The 23,892-nt window shown below is 43.5% G+C and overlaps 1 protein-coding gene across 1 annotated transcript in view; it reads left to right on the plus strand.

Moving 5' to 3' along the window:
* Positions 1–536: 536 nt before the first annotated feature.
* Positions 537–23,892, plus strand: part of LOC138676457 (long-chain fatty acid transport protein 2-like) — a 96,041-nt gene continuing 72,685 nt past the window's right edge. Inside the window, exon 1 of the mRNA XM_069765777.1 lies at positions 537–1,088. Coding sequence (XP_069621878.1) covers positions 584–1,088 — 505 coding nt within the window. The 5' untranslated portion in view covers positions 537–583. The remainder of the gene's footprint in view (positions 1,089–23,892) is intronic.

The following is a 23,892-nucleotide window of genomic DNA, read 5'->3' on the forward strand; positions in this document are numbered from 1 at the left end:
TATGTGGACATGCACATTGCTGTGCACTTTACCCACAGTAGTATATATCTGGTGGTCTTTTAAGAATAAATAGAGCAGAGGTGCACATGATCAACCACAACTCCATTAACATGGGGTTCATCAGTGCCCAAATTCTCTGAATCGGTGAAGGTCCAAGCAGCCGGACCCCCTATGATTGGGAAATTATCTCCTATCCTCTATTCTATGGTACAACCTTTATTAGGGTATTTAAGATATACAGGTAATCTTTGCAGCTACGCATATAGTCCAAGGTCTATCAACCAGAGGGTCATGTCACTCTTCATTCCTGCTAGTGATAACAAGGGGCAGGGGACAGTAAGGTCAGGCAATGGTGGGGTATAATGAAATGGATATGCAGGATTTATTTATCTCACAGAAAATAATACACAAATTATTTCTGTGTATGGAATGTATAGGGATGAGTTACTATTTCAGTTAAGAGGTTAAAGGTATGAAATGTGATCTTTTCAGAGTTCATAGTACATGGCACTAGTCTTTGCACTGCTAATGATTGTAAAGCACACACCTACCCAGCTGCATTGTGTAACCGGGCTGACATACAATGAAGGCTCACACTTCCCAGTTGTTACGGATGACTATTGTGCAGAAAACTTTAATCGGAATTTCACTACTATGGATGCTGAAACGTATATTTTTCCCCTACCTCTTGAAGGACTTAAGGTTTTTTTTCCGAGCAATCGGCTATGCACGGAGCATAGAGCGAGAAGTTAAACGCAGCCCTTTCTTTTGTATACTGGATATGTTTTTGAAGCAGGTGTCCACAAAACCAAACCATACATTTATTCTGTATCAAGACCAGTCATACACATACAAGGAGATAGATCTGAAAAGCAACCAAGCAGCATGGGCTTTAAGTCAATATGCAAAAGTGAAAACAGGGGATTGCGTTGCCATCTTCCTGGGTAATGAGCCTGCATATATTTGGCTTTGGCTGGCACTAGCCAAATTGGGATGCCCAATGGCTTGCATGAATTATAATATACGTTCTAAATCCTTTCTTCATTGCTTCAAGTGCTGCGGGGCTAAAGTGCTAGTTGCTGCTCCAGGTAAGAAGAATCTAGTATAACCATGTTATGTTTTAATGTATTGGTGGCAATTACATTTGCTCAACAGGCAGAATCACATGCATGTAACTTCTACATCTCTTTTTTATTTAGTTCAGTATTTAAGAATATGTAGATGAATGTCTGTATATCTAAATTGTTCTAAAGAAATGAATGTGAGATCCTTGGGATTAAGGGGTTAACTGGATGGAAACGAGAACCCTAGTCCTACTACGGTTTATACTTATCAAGTTACTTAAAGAATCCACTTAATATACCATATTTGAAAAATATCTTTTTTTTTCTGCTGTCTTCTCCTAGAATACAATACATTTGTAATTGAATACTTTGGAAATCCCTTTGAAAGGTCACCCAACATATTTCATTATGAATTTTGCAGATTTTGTTAATGTCATCTGATATCTGTGATCTGATCTAATGTCATATTTATTATGAAACGGAAACTAAAGATGGTATTTATACACTAAAGAATCTGGCAAGACTGTTCCTGAATAAGTTCGGACAGCTTCTAAGCTGTAGGGTAGAGGTGAGCACATGGGATCTGTAGCCTTACGGAAACCCAAATGGCCACCTTCTACATACAGATGAACATACATAACCAGTCTTAAGCCCTTTCTCCTCTGCATTTTGTCCAAAACATATTTTCTTCATGAATATGCACAGCTCATGTTTCCATTCTCTGCCAACAAATTGGTGATCTGTAAATTGATGAAGAATTGAACCATAAAAAAAATATATAACAATACTAAACTCTACATTACACAATGAGTAAGTTGTATTTATAACAAAAGAGTCTTCCCTAAAGATTCACACAAGCAGTTTTACATTTTTGGAGCCAAAGGCAGCAATGAATATGAAAGGTGTAAAATAAGTATGTATCAATTCTACCTTTATCTTAAAATATCTTTAATAAAACGCAACAAAAATTGCATTAAAACAAAAAAGTGTAAGGATGTGCTTAAAGGGTTATTCCCATCTTTGCAAATCATCGCCAAGTAATAACCTGCTGATTACTGGAGACTGTGTGATGAAATACCCTATTAAAATAGAGCGGTCGTTGTACATGCCCAGAATTACACCACTGTACTCAACAGTGCAAAGTACGCCTATGCCGGAGCCGCAGCGTGAAGACAAAAAGAGGACGTCATCCTATGAAGATGGGAGGCTCCGGACCGGACCGCGACACCCATCGGACTGGACCGCGACACCCATCGGACCGGACCGCAGTGCGGACCGCCCCTGGGTGAGTATAATCTAACCTCTTTTTCTCATCTTTCAGGATACATCGGGGCTTATCTACAGCATTCAAGAATGCTGTAGATAAGCCCCTGATGCTAGTGGGCTTAGCTCAACTTCCATTTTGGGGGTGACAGGTTCCCTTTAATCAGTGGCTACCCGAGCTTATTAGTAACTATCAGGTAGGCTTTGTCCCTTTTCGCCAGGGAGGAGTCGACACCAGAAGGGTGATAGATTTGATTGATGTGTCCAACAAAAATAAAAGACAAATGCTTATTTAACGTTTAGACACAGAGAAGGCATTTGACCGACTTATCTGGTCTTTCTTGTTTGAAGCAATGTAAACATTTGGTATCTTGGGAGCTTTTTTACAGCATTAAAGGCATTGTATAGATCCCCATCAGCCTTGATTAAAGGGAACCTGTCACCCCCAAAATCGATGGTGAGCTAAGCCCTCCAGCATCAGGGGCTTATCTACAGCATTCTGTAATGCTGTAGATAAGCCCCCGATGTATCCTAAAAGATGAGAAAAAGAGGTTATATTATACACACCCAGGGGCGTTCCCCGCTGCGGTCCAGTCCGATAGGTGTCGCGGTCCAGTCCGGCGCCTCCCATCTTCATCAGATGATGTCCTCTTCTTGTCTTCACACCGCAGCTCTGGTACAGGCATACTTTGTCTGCCCTGTTGAGGGCATAGCAAAGTACTGCAGTGCACAGACGCGCTGGGCCTCTCTGACCTTTCCCGACACCTGCAAACTGCAGTACTTTGCTCTGCCCTCAACAGGGCAGACAAAGAACACCTGCGCCGGAGCTGCGGCGTGAAGACAAGAAGAGGACGTGATCGTAAGAAGATGGGAGGCCCCGGACTGGACCATGACGCCCAGGTGAGTATAATCTAACCTCTTTTTCTTATCTTTCAGGATACATCGGGAGCTTATCTACAGCATTCCACAATGCTGTAGATAAGCCCTTGATGCTGGTGGGCTTAGCTCACCTTCCATTTTGGGGGTGACAGGTTCCCTTTAAATTGCCCTTTTGTGTCTACCCCTCTTTTCTCATCTCGAATGGCACGTGCTGAGGATGTCCTCATTCCCCCCTGCTGTATGTAATGTGTATAGAGCCTCTAGTGGCAATGATACATCAAAGTCATAATATGTAATGGGTGGAAGTCAAGAATAAGGTATTTAAGATTTCATTATTTGCTGATCACGTTTTACTGACCCTCACTAAGCTTCATATAACACTCCCCAACCTCATAGTCACTTTGATGGAGTATAGACAGTTGTCGGGATATAAATTAAATACCTCTAAAACAGAGGCCTTACCCTTGAACATTTCCCCTGATATCATTGACTATTTAAAGACAAACTTTAAATTTATATGGATAACCAAGTCTCTGACATACTTGGGGAATAATCTGTCCTCTTTCTATAACAATTTATATAATTGTAACTATCCAACTCTTTTTGGAGAGTTGCGGAGGCTATTGACTAAGTGGATGCCACTTTTGTTCTCACTGATTGGTCAGAGAACAAAGATGACTCTCCTGCCCAAGCTACTTTATTATTTTTAGACCATTCCTGTTAAGGTTCCCCTTTGGGAACTTGGATCGCTCCAAGCTGCTATAATTTATTATTATTATACATTTTTATTATTATACATTTTTATAGCGCCATTTATTCCATGGCGCTTTACATGTGAATACGGGGCAAATATAGACAAATACATTAAACATGAGCAGATAACAAGGCACACGAGTACATAAGGAGGGAGGACCCTGCCCGCGAGGGCTCACAGTCTGCAGGGGGTGGGTGAGGATACACTAGGAGAGGGAAGAGCTGGCTGTGCGGCTGTTCAGTAGGTTGAGGATCACTGCAGGCTGTAGGCTTGTCGGAAGAGATGAGTCTTCAGGTTCTGTTTGAAGGTTTCTATGGTAGGCGCAAGTCTGATGTGTTGGGGTCGAGAGTTCCAGAGTATGGGGGAAGCACGGGAGAAGTCTTGGATGCGGTTATGGGAAGAAGAGATGAGAGGGGAGTAGAGAAGGAGGTCTTGGGAGGATCGGAGGTTGCGTGTAGGTAGGTACCGAGAGACCATGTCACAGATGTATGGAGGAGACAGGTTGTGGATGGCTTTGTATGTCAGTGTGAGGGTTTTGAACTGGAGTCTCTGGGCGATAGGAAGCCAGTGAAGGGCTTGACACAGGGGAGAGGCTGGGGAATAGCGAGGGGACAGGTGGATTAGTCGGGCAGCAGAGTGTAGGATGGATTGGAGTGGTGCCAGAGTGCTAGAGGGGAGTCCAGAGAGTAGGAGGTTGCAGTAGTCGAGGCGGGAGATGATAAGGGCATGCACTAGCGTTTTTGCAGTGTTGCGGTCAAGATAATGAAGTTCAAATGGAACCAAAGACACCATAGAATATCCGAAAGTGTTCTCACATCTCATAGATCACAAAGGGATTTGTCTGTTCCAGATATCGTTAAATACTATTGGGCAGCTCACTGGAGGAGGATTCCCTCCTGGGCTTCATTATGGCCTTCCAATATTTGGAATGAAACAGAAAAGATATGGTTGGCTCCTATCCACCCGAGCTCCCTTTTATGGTTAACTAAGCCTATTAAGATACCATTTACTTTGTTGGGCCCTATGCAGTTTACGAGGGATCTTTGCCTCTCATGTGCAAGGTGTTTTGGGATTGGTCTCCCCCATTCCCCAATGATATCTTTTATATACCAGCCTCTGATACCAAACAGTTTGGAACCGACAATGGTTCACACGTGCATTTCGTCAGGATTATTTAGATTTGTGGATTTGGTGGTTGGAAACACATTGGAAGTTCCCTGGTTTGATGCTATAACATCTAAATTTGTTATAACTAATAGAGAGTTCTTTCATTTCATGCAGATTAAGCACCTGGCATATTCACTATATGGCTCATTGACGGTTTCTCAACTGAATTTGAGAGGCTTTGTAAGGAAGGCACGTCAACTAAAGGGTTAATATCAGATATTTACAGGATCTTGGTTTCTCCTTGGACTGACCAACCCTTGAAACATCCGTATATGATTAGATGATAGTCTTTCCTGGGAAGGATGCTGTCTCCCCCATGCTGGCAGACTATATGGGAAAAGGTGGTCAAATCCTCTTTCTGTACCATTTATAAGGAAAACCAATATAACATTTTGATGTTTTTGTATCACACTCTGGAGCTCCTTCATAGACTCAACCACTAGTTCCCAAATATTTGCTGGCGTTGTTGCTCGGCTCCGGGTTCCCAATTTTCTGGTCTTACCCTTTCCTGGCTGGATTTTGGGAAAAGGTGGGAACCTTAATACAAAATGTTCCAAATGTGGAGGTTGAGCTAGACCCTGCTATATACCTATAAATGTTTTCCCTAGAGGGATGGGGAGGAATTCGACCAGACTGCTGTTACATCTGTTAACTGCAGCTAGATGTTTGATTGCACTTCATTGGAGACAGACTACTCCCCCTCGTATCAGAAGGTTTTGGATAGAATAGCCGAGATCCGCAGGATGGAGCACATGACAGCCTTATTGAATGCGAGTTTGGACAGATTTGAGACTGTCTCGGGTCCCAGGGAATATTTTAGGGCCCAAAACAACAGTTAGGAACATGTTGGTTTTTGAACAGGTTTCTTCTTCAGTTCCCTATGTGTATGTCTTGTCTTATTTAGTATTGTGGTTTTATAAGAATTGTAGTACGTGTATGGGGATGGAGTCATCTTAACTTGGCATCAGATAGAACTGATGTTGGACTTTCTACCTTTTTCTGTTCTATTGCACAACATGTTTTGATGCCACTAGGGGGAAACATCTTCCAATAGTTCAATCTAATTGTACTCCATTCTTTCTGATCCTCTAATTTGTAAGCCAAATTGTGATTGCTTTGTCTTATTTCTGATTGTAAAATTGTATTAAATTTAATACAAAATAGTTATAAAAAAAGAATAAGACATGTGAATATTCTTATAGGCTATAATGTCAATGTGCAGTCAGTAAAAAACACTGACAGCACACGTAAATGATAAACTGACATGTGAATGAGCCCTTACACTAATACTTGTTTTTTTTCACTGATGTTTTTCTGGATTGGCATAGATATATAGAAGTTCTAATATCAGTAAAGTGCAATAGTTGACAACCCCTTTAATGTCTAATTCCTTACTGTGCCTTCTTATGCATCTAATTCTACATTGTATATGGAATACTCCATTATATGCCTATTACTTAGCTTTTCTTCTAGAAACTTGGACTATTCACAACATTTTTCATGTTGAACTTGATACGCAATGTAATAGTGGCTGCAGAGCTGTCTATTTTTAATTTTGTTTCTCCATTGCATAAATATTAGTAATAAAAGTATTTGGCACCCAAGTGGGTGTTATCAGAGTATTCACTGGAGGCGTGTACTTCTCCCTGCATGATGCTGGTCTACTATATAATTGTCTAAGGGTCACTTCCGTTTTTCTGTCTGTCTGTCCTTCTGTCTGTCACAGATATTCCTTGGTCGCGGCCTCTGTCTGTCATGGAATCCAAGTCGCTGATTGGTCTCGCCAGCTGCCTGTTATGACTGCCGCGACCAATCAGCGACGGCCACAGTCCGATTAGTCCCTCCCTACTCCCTGCAGTCAGCGCCTGGCGCCCGCTCCATACTCCCCGCAGTCACCGCTCGCACAGGGTTAATGCCAGCGGTAACGGACCGCGTTATGCCATGGGTAACCCACTCCATTACCGCCGCTATTAACCCTGTGTGACCAAGTTTTTACTATTGATGCTGCCTATGCAGCGTCAATAGTAAAAAGATGTAATGTTAAAAGTACCGTATATACTCGAGTATAAGCCGAGATTTTCAGCCCAAATTTTTGGGCTGAAAGTGCCCCCCTCGGCTTATACTCGAGTCACGGTAGTGGCAGGGTCGGCGGGTGAGGGGCTGAGGGCGCTGGGGTATACTTACCTAGTCCCAGCGATCCTCGCGCTGTCCCTGCCGTCCCACGGGCTTCCGCGCTGCAGCTTCTTCCTCTCTTCAGCGGTCACGTGGGACCGCTCATTAGAGATATGAATAAGCGGCTCCACCTCCCATAGGGGCGGAGCCGCGTATTCATTTCTCTGTCAGCGGTGCCGGTGACCGCTGACAGAGAAAGAAGCTGCGGCACCGAAGACAGGAGGGGACAGCGCGAGGATCGCCAGGACTAGGTGAGTATGTTATATTCACCTGTCCTCGTTCCAGCCGCCGATCCATCTTCCCGGCGTCTATCTGCGCTCTGACTGTTCAGGTCAGAGGGCGCGATGACGCACTAGTGTGCGCGGCGCCCTCTGCCTGATCAGTCAGTGCAGACAGACGCCGGGACCAGACGCTGGGAGCTGCAAGTAGCGAGGTGAGTATGGCTTTTTTTTTTTTTTATTGCAGCAGCAGCGGCCATCGCACAGATTAATGTGGAGCATCTATGGGCCACTATGAACACTGCAGAGCACTGTATTGGGGCATCTATGGGGCCACTATGAACACTGCAGAGCACTGTATTGGGGCATCTATGGGGCCACTATGAACACTGCAGAGCACTGTATTGGGGCATCTATGGGGCCACTATGAACACTGCAGAGCACTGTATTGGGGCATCTATGGGGCCAGTATAAACACTGCAGAGCACTGTATTGGGGCATCTATGGGGCCAGTATAAACACTGCAGAGCACTGTATTGGGGCATCTATGGGGCCAATATAAACAGTGCAGAGCACTGTATTGGGGCATCTATGGGGCCAATATAAACAGTGCAGAGCACTGTATTGGGGCATCTATGGGGCCACTATAAACACTGCAGAGCACTGTATTGGGGCATCTATGGGGCCAGTATAAACACTGCAGAGCACTGTATTGGGGCATCTATGGGGCCAGTATAAACACTGCATTTCCACCCTAGGCTTATACTCGAGTCAATAAGTTTTCCCAGTTTTTTGTGGCAAAATTAGGGGGGTCGGCTTATACTCGGGTCGGCTTATACTCGAGTATATACGGTAATTAAAAAAATTAAAAATCATCATATACTCACCCTCCGGCGCCTTTCCCGCTCCTCGCGACGCTCCGGTGCTAAGGATGGTATGCGGCAAGGACCTTCCATGACGTCACAGTCATGTGACCGTGAGAAGGACCTGCCATGACGTCACGGTCATGTGACCGCGACATCATCACACCCTGGGACTGGAAGCTGGCGACAGAACAACAAGGGGCCCTGGGATCGGGAGGTGAGTATATGTTTTTTATTTTTTAACCTGTCACATACGTGGCTGGGCAATATGCTACGTAGCTGGGCAATATACTACATGACTGGCCAATATACTACGTGGCTGGGCAATATACTACGTGGCTCTGTGCTGTATACTACGTCGCTGTGCAATATACTACGTCACTGGGCAATATACTACGTAACTGGGCAATATACTACGTAACTGGGCAATATACTACGTGGCTGGGCAATATGCTCTGTGCTGTATACTACGTGGCTGGGCAATATACTATGTGGCTGGGCAATATACCACGTGGCCTGTGCAATATACTATGTGACTGGGCAATATACTACGTGACTGGGCAAGATACTACGTGGCTGGGCAATATGCTCTTTGCTGTATACTACATCGCTGGGCAATATACTACGTGGCTGGGCAATATACTACATGACTGGGCAATATACTACGTAGCTGGGCAATATAGTACGTGACTGGGCAATATACTACGTAGCTGGGCAATATAGTACGTGACTGGGCAATATACTACGTAGCTGGGCAATATAGTACCTGACTGGGCCATATACTTCGTGACTGGGCAATATACTACGTGACTGGGCAATATACTACGTGGGCTGTGCAATATACTACGTGGATCTGTGCTGTATACTACGTCGCTGGGCAATATACTACGTCACTGGGCAATATACTACGTCACTGGGCAATATACTACATGGCTGGGCAATATACTACGAGGACATGCATATTCTAGAATACCCGATGCATTAGAATCGGGCCACCATCTAGTCAATTATAAGCAGGTAGCAACATAAGAAAAAGAAAATGTCCCATTATACATGGCTTAGAGCAGGTTTATCAGTGGGTGAGATGTAAGGATATAGCTCTGATGTCCTGGTCTAAACGTCTGCATGAGTCAGTATGAAGGGAGCAGCAGTGCAGCTGAGTTTAGTTGTGTCATATTACAACCCCCCTATCCATTCTTCTCCACTTACTCTTAGCTCGGTCATCTTTGCAGTGTTGCACCTTCCCTCACACTGCCACTCTGAATATATCTCAGTAATCAAACTTACATCTGTTGTGATCAACTTGTACTCTCTCTGCAGTGAGAGCAGAACAAAATCTCATTACATCTCACCCAGGAGTAGCCAAATACAGAATGCTCTTTTGTTAGACATAATGACAGTTTGCTCTGCTTTCACTGCAGAGTGATTACAAGATGCTTGAACACAGCACATGGAAGTGTGATTTCATCACATACTGAGAAACCTGCTTCAAGGTATTTTGGGATGTGCTTTTCTTTCCGTTAAGTGTTTGCTGCCTGCTTATGATTAGTCAGTGGTACACAGGGGAAAAAGCTCAGGCCCCTCAGTGAAAATGATATGATGATACCCACTTGGACTTAAAGGGGTGGTCCACAACTAACAGTTATTTTAATCCTAAATGTCTGTCTATTTAATGTCATGATCCAAACTCGTTTCTAACAAACCTTAATTAAAAAGTCTTTATTGTTACCTGGCAATGCTAACTGCTTTCCTTCTTTTCATCTACTTCCTGTTTGATGACGCTTTATTTAAGAACCCACCATGCATGCTGGGATACTCAAATGAAACATCATAATGGGGCAGAGGGTTCAGTTACTGCCACAGCCTTTTCCCCCACCCTGTGCACATTGCAATATACTCTGTACAATTAGAAGACTGATCCCTATGCCAAACAATGGCAAATACATTTTATTGTCCCCAGTCCTTTATAGTGGGGTACTGCTTCATTTAAAAGACCATAGCCAGTTTCAACTGCAGCAATAATAGAACAGTAACTTTTTTTTTTTTTTTTACAGTTTTACCGTTTTTTCAGATCACTTGTCTACTCTCTCTGTGTAGTTTCCATAGCGGGCTTTGTCTTTGTTTCCAGGACAACTTTATTTAATACACTGCTAAGTCTATATCTAGGCATGTATACTCTCTAGCCATACTGACCAGCCAGGTCTCGCTGCACACTTCTGTCTCCATTAATGACTTGTCTCTTACATAGCTACATAGGCTCAAAAAGATCTAGGTCCATCAAGTTCAACCTATCTCCACGAATTGTTCATTTTGTCACTAAATTAACTAGAACCCGCAATGTTATGTGTATTGAGGAAATCATCCGGCCCTTTCTTAAAAGCGGTCATAGTGTCTGCCGTTACTACCTCTTGTGGTAGGGCATTTCACATTCTGACTGATCTAACGGTAAAGAACTCTTTTACTATTTAGCTGTCGGAATTGCCTTTCTTGTACTCATAGGGAATGCCACCTAGTCCTTAGTATGGTCCTTGGACGGAATAAGTCATTCACCAGTTCTTTGTACTGAAAACACATATATTTATTAGGGATGAGCAAATAGCTTCAGATAACTCCTTATCCGAATGGCTACAGCGCTTACCCAATAGTTGCATCAGGAACCCGGCTTCCAGGATCGCTCCCGAAAATCAGCTGTTCGGCGCCACAGCTGCATTTGTCAATGCTGTGTGACAGTCACAACACATGCTTGGAGAACCCAACAAACAGGCTCTCCATGCATGTGTTGTTATTGTCACACAGCAGTGACAAATGCAGCTGTAGTGACGAACAGCTGATCTTCGGGAGCATTCCAGGTATGCAGCTATTCGATAAGCGCTATAGCCATTCGGATAAGGAGTTATCTGAAGCTATTCGTTCATCCCTAATATTTATACATGTAAATGAGATCTCCTCTGAGACGTCTTTTTTCTAAGCTAAGCAAGCCCAACTTTTCCAACATCTCATCACGAGAGACCTTCCATCCCCTGTAATAAAGTTGCCCATTCTTTAACTGGCTAACTTCTGAATGTCCTTTTTCAAATGTGGAGCACAAAACTGGATCCCATATTCTAGATGTGGCCTCACAAGCGATTTATAAAGGGGTAACAATACATTGCATTGGGATTGCGGGATTATATCTCTTTAATACACTCTAACATCTTGTTTACTATTGTGTCGCTGCTGCTTGACATTGAGTACTGCTGCCTGCTCTGCTTACTTGTAACCAGAATACCCAAGTCTTTCTCCTGTTCTGCAGTTTCAAGTATACTCACAATAAATGCATATGCAGTAATAAGATTACTCCGTCCTAGCTGAATTATTCTATATTTATCTACATTAAACCTCATTTGCTAAGTGTTTGCCCATTCAGACATCTTATCCAGATCGTTTTGCAGTATCATACTGCAAGGTCAGATTTTAGTATCCTACATAGTTTGATATTGTCAGCAAAGACTGACTCTTTACTCTCAATCTCATCCTCTAGGTCATTAATAAAGAGGTTACCATATATACTCGAGTATAAGCCAAGATTTTCAGCCCATTTTTTTGGGCTGAAAGTCCCCCTCTCAGCTTCTACTCGAGTCATACCCAGGGGTCGGCAAGGGAGGGGGAGCGGGGGCTGTATAATTATACTCACCTACTCCTGGTGCGGTCCCTGCACATCCCTGCTTCTTCCAGCGCTGCAGCTTCTTCCTGTACTGAGCGGTCACACGGTACCGCTCATTACAGTAATGAATATGCGGCTCCACCTCCTCATTCTGGTGCGGCTCAGTCTTCAGCGTCCTCTGGCTGTGACGCTCAGGTCAGAGGGCGCGGTGACGTGGTCAGTGTGCGCCCTCTGCGTGAATGTCAGTGCTGAAGACGGAGCCGCACCGGAACGAGGAGCAGGTGACTATTGAAAGTGCCGGGGGTCGTGAGTGACGAGAGATGAGTACGTGATTTTTTTTTTTTATCGCAGTAAAAGCATATGGGGCAAGTGACTGTATGGAGCATCTTATGGGGCCATAACGTTTGTGCAGCACTATAAGGGGCAAGTGACTGTATGGAGCATCTTATGGGGCCATAACACTTGTGCAGCACTATAAGGGGCAAGTGACTGTATGGAGCATCTTATGGAGCCATAACGCTTGTGCAGCACTATAAGGGGCAAGTGACTGTATGGAGCATCTTATGGGGCCATAACACTTGTGCAGCACTATAAGGGGCAAGTGACTGTATGGAGCATCTTATGGAGCCATAACGCTTGTGCAGCACTATAAGGGGCAAGTGACTGTATGGAGCATCTTATGGGGCTATAACGTTTGTGCAGCACTATAAGGGGCAAGTGATTGTATGGAGCATCTTATGGGGCCATATCGCTTGTGCAGCACTATAAGGGGCAAGTGACTGTATGGAGCATCTTATGGGGCCATAACGCTTGTGCAGCACTGTAAGGGGCAAGTGACTGTATGGAGCATCTTATGGGGCCATAACGTTTGTTCAGCACTATAAGGGGCAAGTGACTGTATAGAGCATCTTATGGGGCCATAACGCTTGTGCAGCACTATAAGGGGCAAGTGACTGTATGGAGCATCTTATGGGGCCATAACGTTTGTGCAGCACTATAAGGGGCAAGTGACTGTATGTAGCATCTTATGGGGCCATAACGCTTGTGCAGCACTATAAGGGGCAAGTGACTGTATGGAGCATCTTATGGGGCCATAACGTTTGTGCAGCACTATATAGGGCAAATATCTCTATGGAGCATCTTATGGGGCCCTTTATTACCCTTTATGCAGGATTATATGGGGCATATTTTAATATGGAGCATCTAATGGGGCCCATCAAACTTTATGGAGCATTATATGGGGCTCCTGATTCAATATGGATATTCAAAAACACTTAACCTACTGATGTCTCAATTAATTTTACTTTTATTGGTATCTATTTTTACTTTTGAAATTTACCGGTAGCTGTTGCATTTTCCACCCTAGGCTTATACTCGAGTCATTAAGTTTTCCCAGTTTTTTGTGGCAAAATTAGGGGGGTCGGCTTATACTCGTATCGGCTTATACTCGAGTATATACGGTAATAAAAATCGGTCCAACACAGATCACTGCGGTACTCCTCTGCTGACTATATCCTATTTAGAGAATGTACCTTTTATGACAACTCTGTTTCCTGTCATTAAGCCAATTCCTTATCCATCTGCATATAGTGTCCCCCAGTCCTTGCTTCTGTAATTTCAGTATAAGGCTGTTTTGTGGTACAGTACAAATGCCTTTGCAAAGTCCAGATAAATCACATCATCTGCATTACCAACATTCTCACTTACTTCCTCATAGAAACCCAACTTGTTAGTTAGACACAACCTATTTTTCATGAATCCATGCTGGTTGTCAGTTATTATATTATCTGCAATATATTTCTGCAGGTCATCTCTTATAATACTCTCAAAAATGTTGCACATTACTGATGTCAAGCTTACCGTACGGTAGTTACCTGGATCCACCTTTCTACCTTTCTTAAATATCGGTACCACATCAAGCCATCCTCCAATCCTGTTGGACCACCCCTATTACAAGAAAGTCTAAGAATATAAGGTACAGCGGTCTGTCAATTACTGAGCTCAATTCACTCAGTATCAGTGGATGAATGCCATCTGGGCCGGGAGATTTGTCAATGTTTAATTTGCTCAGACTAAGGCATACTTCTTCTTGTGTTAAACTAGTTATAACAGGTGATGAACTTTGATTTTTGCTTTGTTGAATAATCCCTAATCGTGGTCCAAGTAGTAGCATTTCTCCTTGTGGAGTGTGACATGTTAAGTAGTGATGAGCGAGTATACTCATTGCTCGGGTTTTCCCGAGCACGCTCCGGTGATCTCCGAGTATTTATGACTGCTCGGAGATTTAGTTTTCGCCGACCTCAGCTGAATGATTTACAGCTACTCAGCTTGAACACATGTGGGAATTCCCTAGCAACCAGGCAACCTCCACATGTACTCAGCCTGGCTAGTAGCCGTAAATCATTCAGCTGAGGTGACAAAAACTAAATATCCGAACACTAACAAATACTCAGAGATCACCTGAGCGTGCTCGAAAAAACCCGAGCAACGAGTACACTCGCTCATCACTAATGTTAAGCATGCTGGGATGAGGAGACTTAAAGCTGCAATGCTCCTCTGGGAAATATGCAAATAGTCTCTTCAGAGAGGAAAAAGACTAGAACTCTAGTGCCACCTATTGGAAGTAGCAATCCTAAAAGTCAAATGTCAACCCTTTAACGAGCCTTATCACATGACTTAGAATAAAAGCCAAACCATAATCTGAATTTGCAAATGATCCCTGAATCAGTCAAAAGTGCCTGTTTAATATCTCAGCCTTCTCTTTGTCTTCTATAGCTATCTTGTTATTATCACCTTTTAAGGGGCCTATACCAGTCTTTTTTTTTCTTTTTGGCATTGATGTATGTATACATTTTTGGGGGATTTATTTTAATGTCGCTGGCGATTTTTTTTCTCTGTGGATAACTTTGCTAGCTTGATTTCTTTTTTACATTTCTTACTTAGATCTTTATACTCATGAAATGCTATTTCTCTTGGTGCAAACCTGTCACAACTCCTTATAGCACCACATGTTGTCATTTCTACCTTCTCCTTTTCTTTTCTTGCCTAATATGACCTTCTATGATTCCCTCTCTATACAACAAGACCATGGTGCAGCCAGTCTACGCCTCCCATAAACCTATAGCTTTGGCACTGTTATCACGCACAGTGGCCTGTTCAATATCATTAGACAGGCGGACACAACCTATGATGAATGAACACACCTGGGGCACATTGATGTGGGTAAAAACAAATCCAAAATAGGAAAGTACAAAAATAGCATAAAGCGAAAATATGTTGATCAGTGAACATATAACAATACTGTATATTCACTTTTATTGCTTGAGATCATTGTGTAGCTGTAGAGTTTACAGGATGTCACAGTGACTCATTATGGATTCTACTGCTCAGACTCTAACCCATATTCTAGTAATGAGGTGTCAACTGACAATTTCTCTGCTAAAGGTACAAGGATACCATGCAGAAATGCCATTTTGTGCAGATTTGAACAGTCCTTAAATGTTTACGGACATTTATATAATTTAACAAGAAGGTTATCATGGAATCCAAACAGTGTGTAACATGCTCACTGTTGGGGTTCTGCTGTATCTACTCTCTTATACCTTGTGACATGACCACTGTAACGTGGCTAAAGGTTGTATAGTCGATGGAAGGTATGTATCACAGAGAAGGCTTGTCGCTGTGATGTGACCTGGAGTGTTTTCTGTAATGCACATAAAGCAATAAGAAATTGTTTAGGATATTTGGGTCCGGGTTACGGGTAGCTATGAGAGATGGGGGGGTCTGGCTACCCATATACCTCACCCCTGGGTAAGGGGCATAACCATGCCTATCTATGTTTGGTTCAGGACCTGTGGTGATGTCACAACCACATGTCTAATCATGTGATGGGTTCCTGGGTGTGGTTACACCTATGTAAAGAGGTGTGTGTAGCACATGGGGTGAGTGTGTTTGGGAGTCTGCAAGAGTGGACAGACTTCCATGTGTCCTGGCTGGACACTGCAGAGTGGCCTGTGTGTTGGATGGTTCCAAGTGGGGACAGACGTCCTAAACAGCACACAGAGACCATATTTAGGCTGGAGAGCCTACGTGCTGGACATGGCACAGCCTGTATGCCTACAGGTCAGAGAGAGCGGACCTCTAATATGGACATTGAGGATTCAACTGTCTGAAGTAAGACTGTTTACCTGTTGTTCCTGTTGCTATGTGGTTTATGGAGCAATAAACCTGTGAACTTTTAATGAAACGTGCCTCCAGAGTGTCATCCGCCGCACCTGAGCGAGTACAATCCCTACACCACCCATTGACAATTTACATACTTTCAATTAGATGCTGATTTCTTTCTCTTTTACATCTTCCAATGGAATAAAGCATTTGGCACATCATTGCAATTATGCAAATTGCATATGAATGACTATTTGACAAGTGCTGGGAGTGTAATAAAAGCAGAATCCTAACAGTAAGTACATTACACATTATTAGGATTCCACATATTAGAATTCCTGACAAATTCTATAAATAGCCTGAACAAGCAACAATATTAATAATTTTATTTCTATAGTGCTGATATGTTCCGCAGAATTTTACAATTCAGAGGTGACATACACACACAATATAAATATCACAACCCATCAGAAGTCAGTCCAGCGGATGGCACAACACATACAATGGAATGGTAAAGGGATGAGGACCACAGAAAAAACATGCCCCGTCCCATGGTGAACCGCAGGAAACATAGTTTGAGAGAAGACTCCTCCCACCTGCAGGGGTTCACCTGTCTGCACCTGTGTGTCCTCCTCCCCAGAAAGAACAACAGGGAGTTGGTTCAGTGTATGTCTCTCCCTGAAGCATCTACCCACCCGGATAGCAAGGGCCATGGTAGTCTCCAATGATACACGAGTAGCATACTGCACCACTGTATCCTGAAGCCTAGCTGACAGACCCTGACAGAAATGGCTCCTAAGAGCAGGGCTATTACACTATGTGTTAGTGGCCCATCTCCGAAAACTCTGAGTAGTACTCCTCAGCCGGCCGGCCCCCCTGCTTGATTTTACGGAGTCTAAACTCAGCCAGGGAAACGCCATCAGGATCCCCATACACCAGCGCCAATGCCACAAAAAATTCACTGACCGCAAAGCTGGTGAATCGGTCGACAGGGAGAAGGCCCAGGATTGGGGATCACCCTTTAGAAGAGAGACTATAATCCCCACATGCTGTTCCTCTTTCCCTGAAGAAAGAGGGCGAAGCCTGAAATACAATTTACAGGCTTCTTTGAATACAATAAATTTATCTCTCCCTCCAGAGAACCTGTCAGGGAAAGATATTTTGGATTCCAGCTGATCCAGGACATGAGCCAAGACCTTGTACCCAGATACCTGCTGAAGCTGTTGTACCACCTGTGACCAGAGCTCCATTAACTCATCCATGAGGGTCTGGAGCAGGCAAACAAAAGCCTCTGCTTAAGCCATAGGTTCACTAGAAAATGGTACGGGTTGGTTATAATGTCACGACCCAACAGAGGTCAGTCCAGTGGATGGCACAACACACACAATGAGATGGTAAAGGGGTGAGGAAGGCCCTAACAATAGGGAACGAGGGATGGGGCACCTCCTAACATAGCCTGTGCCTATCCCTAAACTCCCATAATGCCCTATGTGAGTCCTTCCCCCACCATCACGTGCTTAATCCCTAACTGTCACTTCACAATACCCTGGCTAGTGAACTGGCTGGCTAGGATGCTAGCCTCACCATTGCAGATAGTACAAACACAGGAGATAGTGACAAGCACGAGACAGACAAGGTAAATAGACAAGTAACTTAGCTCCAGGCTCCGCTGTCTAGCTCAACACCGCAGAGGATATGGAAACAGGACCCCTAACTCAACAGAAGTAGTAGCTTCAGCACTGACACCAGAGAGCTGCAACTCCAAGGATGGTCTACATTGAAAACTCTATAACCAACAGTCAGCTGATGTGTCAGGTGACTATTAAAAGGATGGTGGGAGTGGTAATCACACACATCAGCTGACCAGTAATACAGAAGGTGCCAGCAAGGAAATTGACATTAACCCTTGCTGGCCTGAAAGGAAAAAAAGCTACATTTAAATTACAGCGGAACCAGAGCTGCCACAAATCCAAACATGAATCGTGACAATAAGACATTAAAGAGTGTTAAATATGCTTATTTCACACATTTATTTAATCAGGACTCTTTACCAGATGCGATACTCTTAAAGAAAAATGTCATGATATTTTCATAAAAAATGTAGTGGTTTATTGGATTGTCCACAAAAAAAAACACATTGCAGCAAAACATAAAATAGGTGAAGTAGTTACAAAGAGATTGTCCATTTGAGATTCTGAATGGTAAATGGCATCTTTCTTTGTCATGGAGTAGAAGTCATCATGGTACCAGCTGTTCATTTCTTCTGTGAGTAGTCTGAAGTCCGTGGAGAATGAAGGAGAGAGAAGGCCCAATGTGACTGCCCCCACCTCCTAAGAGACGTGATTATATATGTCCCATAGAACACGCGTTCTCTTTATATTAACTTATTCTGAGCTAAAATATACAGAAATAGCTTTTGTAATGTTAGCGAGAGACAATGTGCTCAGTACAGAATTGAAAATAAAAATAAGTCAAAAATTAATAATTAATATTTAACAGAGAGTAATACATAATTCAACAAATACCAAGAGGAGTGGGGGCCCTGATCACATGCTTACATTCTATAAGGAAATTGGGTGACACAATGGGTAAAAAATGCTTTTAGTGTATGGTCCAGCCATCATTATAATAAATAGGTGGATTTAAATAATGCTGCAAGAAGCGGTCATCAGCCAGTATCTGTACAAGTATAGATTCAAAATACTATTGAGTGCATGCAGTATTAGTAAATAGATGATAGGATGGATCAGATTATAAAGTTAGGAAGTGAGAGCAGTGTGGAGACACATGGGGTAGTGGGTGCTTTAGTCCACTGGCCCGAGACCACATAGACCAGGGCTCATCCCACTGAACACCCTTTCTCCTTCTTCCATAGGCATAAAACTTCTTAGACAACATGGGTTGAGGGTGAAACAGCATGACAAAAGTTTACTGAACTACCAAACAGACAATAAGATAGAACAGTCTCAGCAAAATACCCACGATGGTGCACAGTTAAAACATTACATAGTCTCAAGCTTCCACTGACTCACAAGGATCAGAACAGCTGAGAATTCAGGGCTTCCAGGGCTGACTTCACCCACCAGTGGCACCACACTTTTGGAAGGCACCCAAACTTAGGAAGCTGACAGTCAATTGAGGCACTTGGCCAGGTGACCGTATGGTCCAAACCTGACTTCTCTGAACATCTCAATAGATTCAGGTGATGAGATAGTCCCAACCTGTCTTCTCCAAACGTATCCATGGTGATCAGGTGACCGGAGGGTCCCAACCTGGTTTCCCCAATCATCTGGATGGGGCCAGGTGACCGATCCCAGCTTCCCCAAATGTATTCATGAGTTACCAGAGGGTCGCAACCTGGATTCTCCGACTGTCTCCATGGAGCCAGGTGACTGCATGGTCCCAACCTGGCTACTCCAAACGTATCCATGGGTTCTGTGATAGCCAATGAAGCAGATCTGTCTTCTTCCAGCAAGGGCCATGGTCCCTTAAGCTGGCAGCCTGTAGAATACAAATCTGTGTCCTCCTCGATGAAGCCGTGTTGTCCTGGTAGAGTGTTCCTTTATGGAGTCATGGTATCCTGGCTGTTGTTCTGTAAAATCATTCTTGATACAGAGGCATACACCCCTTATATAGTTCACAACTGTCCTTCAAGCCATCATCCACAGGTCAAGAGGAAGGTATGATGAGATTAATTCGCATTGTTTGAGTGTTTAATCAATCTACCTAGTTTGTTCTCCTCTATTTGGCAGATCAACAAACTAGCTGGCCTGGTACAATGTGTAATCAACATACCCTATGTCCATGTTCCTCAAAGATAGCAGATAATGATTTGTAGCAAACGACAACTCAAAAGTCAACATCCATGCTCTTACGAATAATATAGCCTGTGTTTCTCAACCAACCAAAGAAAAATATATACATTTAAAAGTAAAAATAAAGATAATAGTCTGTCTCCTGATCTACTGAAAATAATAATAATGTGCAATAAAGATTAAATGCTGTGTCGTCACATTGCTCTCCCATTTTAATTAGCCAGACGTGATATGACTCCGATCTTCCTTATCCTGTTCCTCGGCTTGACCTGGGTAACTACTTACATAATTGACAAGAACTGTGGTTCCTGGATTAAATTCAATGGAGTGTCGTGGCCTGGTATTCAATCTGTCGAAGCTGGCATAGCTCCTGTAGTTGCCGTTTCTTGTTGCGATTATACATCCACTCTGGTCCTCTTCCCAAGGCCAAGCTAGTGGGGTTGGACATGGTGGCCTCTGAAACCTGTTGTGTATGCCTCTGCTGGGTCTTGCCACATGCCTTCCTGATTGTGGAGGTTTTGGATGATGTAGTAAAAAATAGCAGACATTGAGTTGCAGCAAAGAGCAACTCAAAAGTCAAGATCCGGGCTCGTACAAACAATACTCTGTGTTTCTTGACCAACCAAAGAAAAACACATAAATTCAAGTCAACATAAAGAAAGCAGTCAGGGCGTGGTCTGCATGCAGACTAGAGAGGCAGCATAACTCATAGGCTCCTGCTACTCCGGACTTAAACCGGCTAATATCAGCACTTTTTATTATCTCTTCTCCTCTCTGTGCACTGTTACGGCTCCCGGAAGATCTTGGGCACATGATGACTCGAGGGAGATCGCAGAGACGCAGTTCCCGGATTTCTTTCCCCGGAGACAGTCTGCACATGCGGCAGGTAAAATGCTGGCGGTTTCCACCTCGGCTACCTCCAACTCGTCTGGTGGCTCCGGAGGGAGGGAGACATCTGAGACTCTCAGCAATTTATCTCCTATTACTAAAGGAGACATGAAAGAATTTTTAGCCTCCATCCGTGCTTCTCTAAAGAAAGACATGTAGTCTATGCTGCAGGAGATTAGGGGGGAAGTCTCGTCCTTGGGGGAGATGACTGCACATGTTGAGAGCAAGATGGCTGAATATGCCAAAGCTATAAATGCTCTAGTGGATGAAAATAAAGCTTTGAGGGAGGATATGGATATTGTTCAAGATAAGATGCATGACTTGGAAGATAGATCACGGAGAAATAATGTACGTGTCAGGGGTATACTGGAGGACATTCCAGACAAAGATCTAGCTGACTTTTTACTTAAATTCATGCAATCTGTGCTCCCTTCCTTGCTCCCCAGGGATTTCCTAATTGATAGGATACATAGACTCCCTAAGCCTCGGCATGTGAACCCAGCCTTGCCCAGAGACACTTTGGCGCACGTACACTTCTATTCTACCAAAGACGCCTTCATGCAGAAGATGAGAAAAACCCCTGAGCTCCCTGCTGAATACCATGGCTTACAAGTGTTCCCGGACTTATCAGCGCCCACGCTGGCAAAGAGGCGAGAATTTGCTCATGTCTGTAAAGCACTACGAGATGTTCATATCCAATACAAATGGGGATTCAACCCTGTCAAGCTGATAATTTCCTATGAAGGTCGTGGTGTAGTCTGTCAAACTCCCAAGCAGGCTGAGATCATGCTAACTGAATGGAAGATTTCCTTCGCTCCCCGTCAAAATCCAACAGGAAAGAAAATTGTCCAGGACTGGTTTCAAACTTGAAGAGGAGAATGAGATGATGTCCGGATGCAGAACTATGCTGTGAGGGTGCTACAGATTTTATACTCTGTTTTTCTATTTTTGTTGTTTTTTCTTTCTCTCTCCACCTTTTTTCTCTCTGCTCCAGCACGCCGTCCAAGATAACTCCCAGTTATTTTCATCTGTTTGGGAGTGACTCTTGGAATTGCCCTGAGCTGGCATCCACCTACGGTCTAGGACTGACCTTTTAGGTGTTTATTGCCTGACCAGTCTGGCCTTTGGCCTAGTGGCTACATGACTTTGTGTTTAGAAGTTCTTCTAGTTTTCTTTGTGTTTTGTTCCCCTGTCTTCCTTTCTTTAGGTACTCATTCAATATGGGTCTTTTTAATGTGGTTCCTGTGATCTTTTATGTGGCTAACACAGATGTACTGATGCGGGTGATGTGGGCTAATGAAGATGTATGTGTGATAGCAAGGCTTAGAATGTTCAATTATGAGTGTTACCATTATGTTTCTAAATGTTAGGGGGTTGAACTCCCCCTGTAAGAGGTCCATCCTATGGAAAGAAGTGAAAAAAATCAGGTGCGGAGTTCATCTGTCTGCAGGAGACACACCTGATAGAAGCTGATAATTTTAGGCTTCGTCACCCGCAATTCTCTAATATTTACTTCGCTAATAATAACACTAAAAAAGTTGGGGTGTGCATCATCTTTAAAAATACCTTAGTCTTTAAGAATATTCGGAGGGTGGCGGATCCTGCGGGCAGATTTCTGATCCTCATATGCACATTGAATGGCGAGTTGCACACTATCACAGTCCTGTATGCCCCAAATCATTCGCAGCAGTCATTTATCCGCATGGTATTAAAAAGAGTGGATGGTTTGGCACAGGGTGAAAAGTTATATTGCGGAGACTGCTCACGAGGTGGTGTTCGGCCTAGGGGGAGTTGAAAGGTTTAACCAAAGAATATCATCTACATGATTTCTGGAGATACTCCCATGCGAGCGAAAAAGATTATACCTTCTATTCTTTCCGACACCGTACATACTCTCGGATAGACCATATTTTGGTAGATACTACGATTCTTTCCAGATGCGTCTCCTCCAACATAGGACTAATTACCTGGTCTGACCATGCCCCCATTGTGTTACAGTTAGCATTAGAACATCATGTGAACACTGCCTTTAGATGGCGTCTGAACCCTTCTCTCTTGCTAAATGAGAGGGTGACGTGTGGTATCTCTAATGAGCTGACCCACTATTTCCACATTAACGATAATGGGGAAGTTTCAGATGAAACGTTATGGGCTGCACATAAAGTGGTTATTCAGGGATATCTCATACTGAAGCGCAATAGGGGGTTACGGGATAACCTCTTAACTAGACTTGATCAATTGGAATCACTGAACAAAACCTCACCCTCTCAGGCGGTATCGCATGAGCTATACGGGGTTCACTTTAAATTGCGGGAGAATTTGCTCTCTACCTATGACCATAATTTATGTAAATTTAAAACTCACTTTTATGCCACTGGAGACAGGGCGGGAAATATACTGGCCCGTAGGGTACGCAAACGAGAGGCTAAATCCAGATTGGATGGTTTGCTAGGTCAGAATGGGTGTTTGGTTAGGAATCCGATTGAAATCGCACAGACTTTTGCAAAGTATTACTCCCATTTATATAACTTACATTCTGACCAGCAGACCCGTCAACCCACCCAGGTATCAATCGACTCATACCTACAGTCAGTTAATTTACCATGCGTATCCCAAGAACAATTACTCTTGTTAAATGCCCCATTTACAGAGGAGGAGATTAAAAAAAACTATTAAAAGTAGTAAGCTGCACGCCGCACCTGGTTCGGATGGGCTATCAAATGAATATTATCGCACTTTCCAAGATATTCTGGCCCCATATCTATTGAGGTTGTTTTCAAGTTGGCGGGATTCAGGCAAAGTTGCTGTCTCCAATCTGGAAGCTATTATTACCACTCTCCCTAAGCCAGGTAAGACCCCTGATAGTCCTGGAAATTTTAGGCCCATTGCTTTATTGAATTGTGATTTAAAGATATATACCAAATTGCTAGCCTCCCGCCTTCATTTGATAATCCCCTCTCTTGTCTCTCCCGACCAGGTTGGTTTTGTGGCTGGCCGAGAAA

The sequence above is a fragment of the Ranitomeya imitator genome, chromosome 4 (assembly GCF_032444005.1).
Source record: "Ranitomeya imitator isolate aRanImi1 chromosome 4, aRanImi1.pri, whole genome shotgun sequence".
Lineage (NCBI taxonomy): Eukaryota > Metazoa > Chordata > Amphibia > Anura > Dendrobatidae > Ranitomeya > Ranitomeya imitator.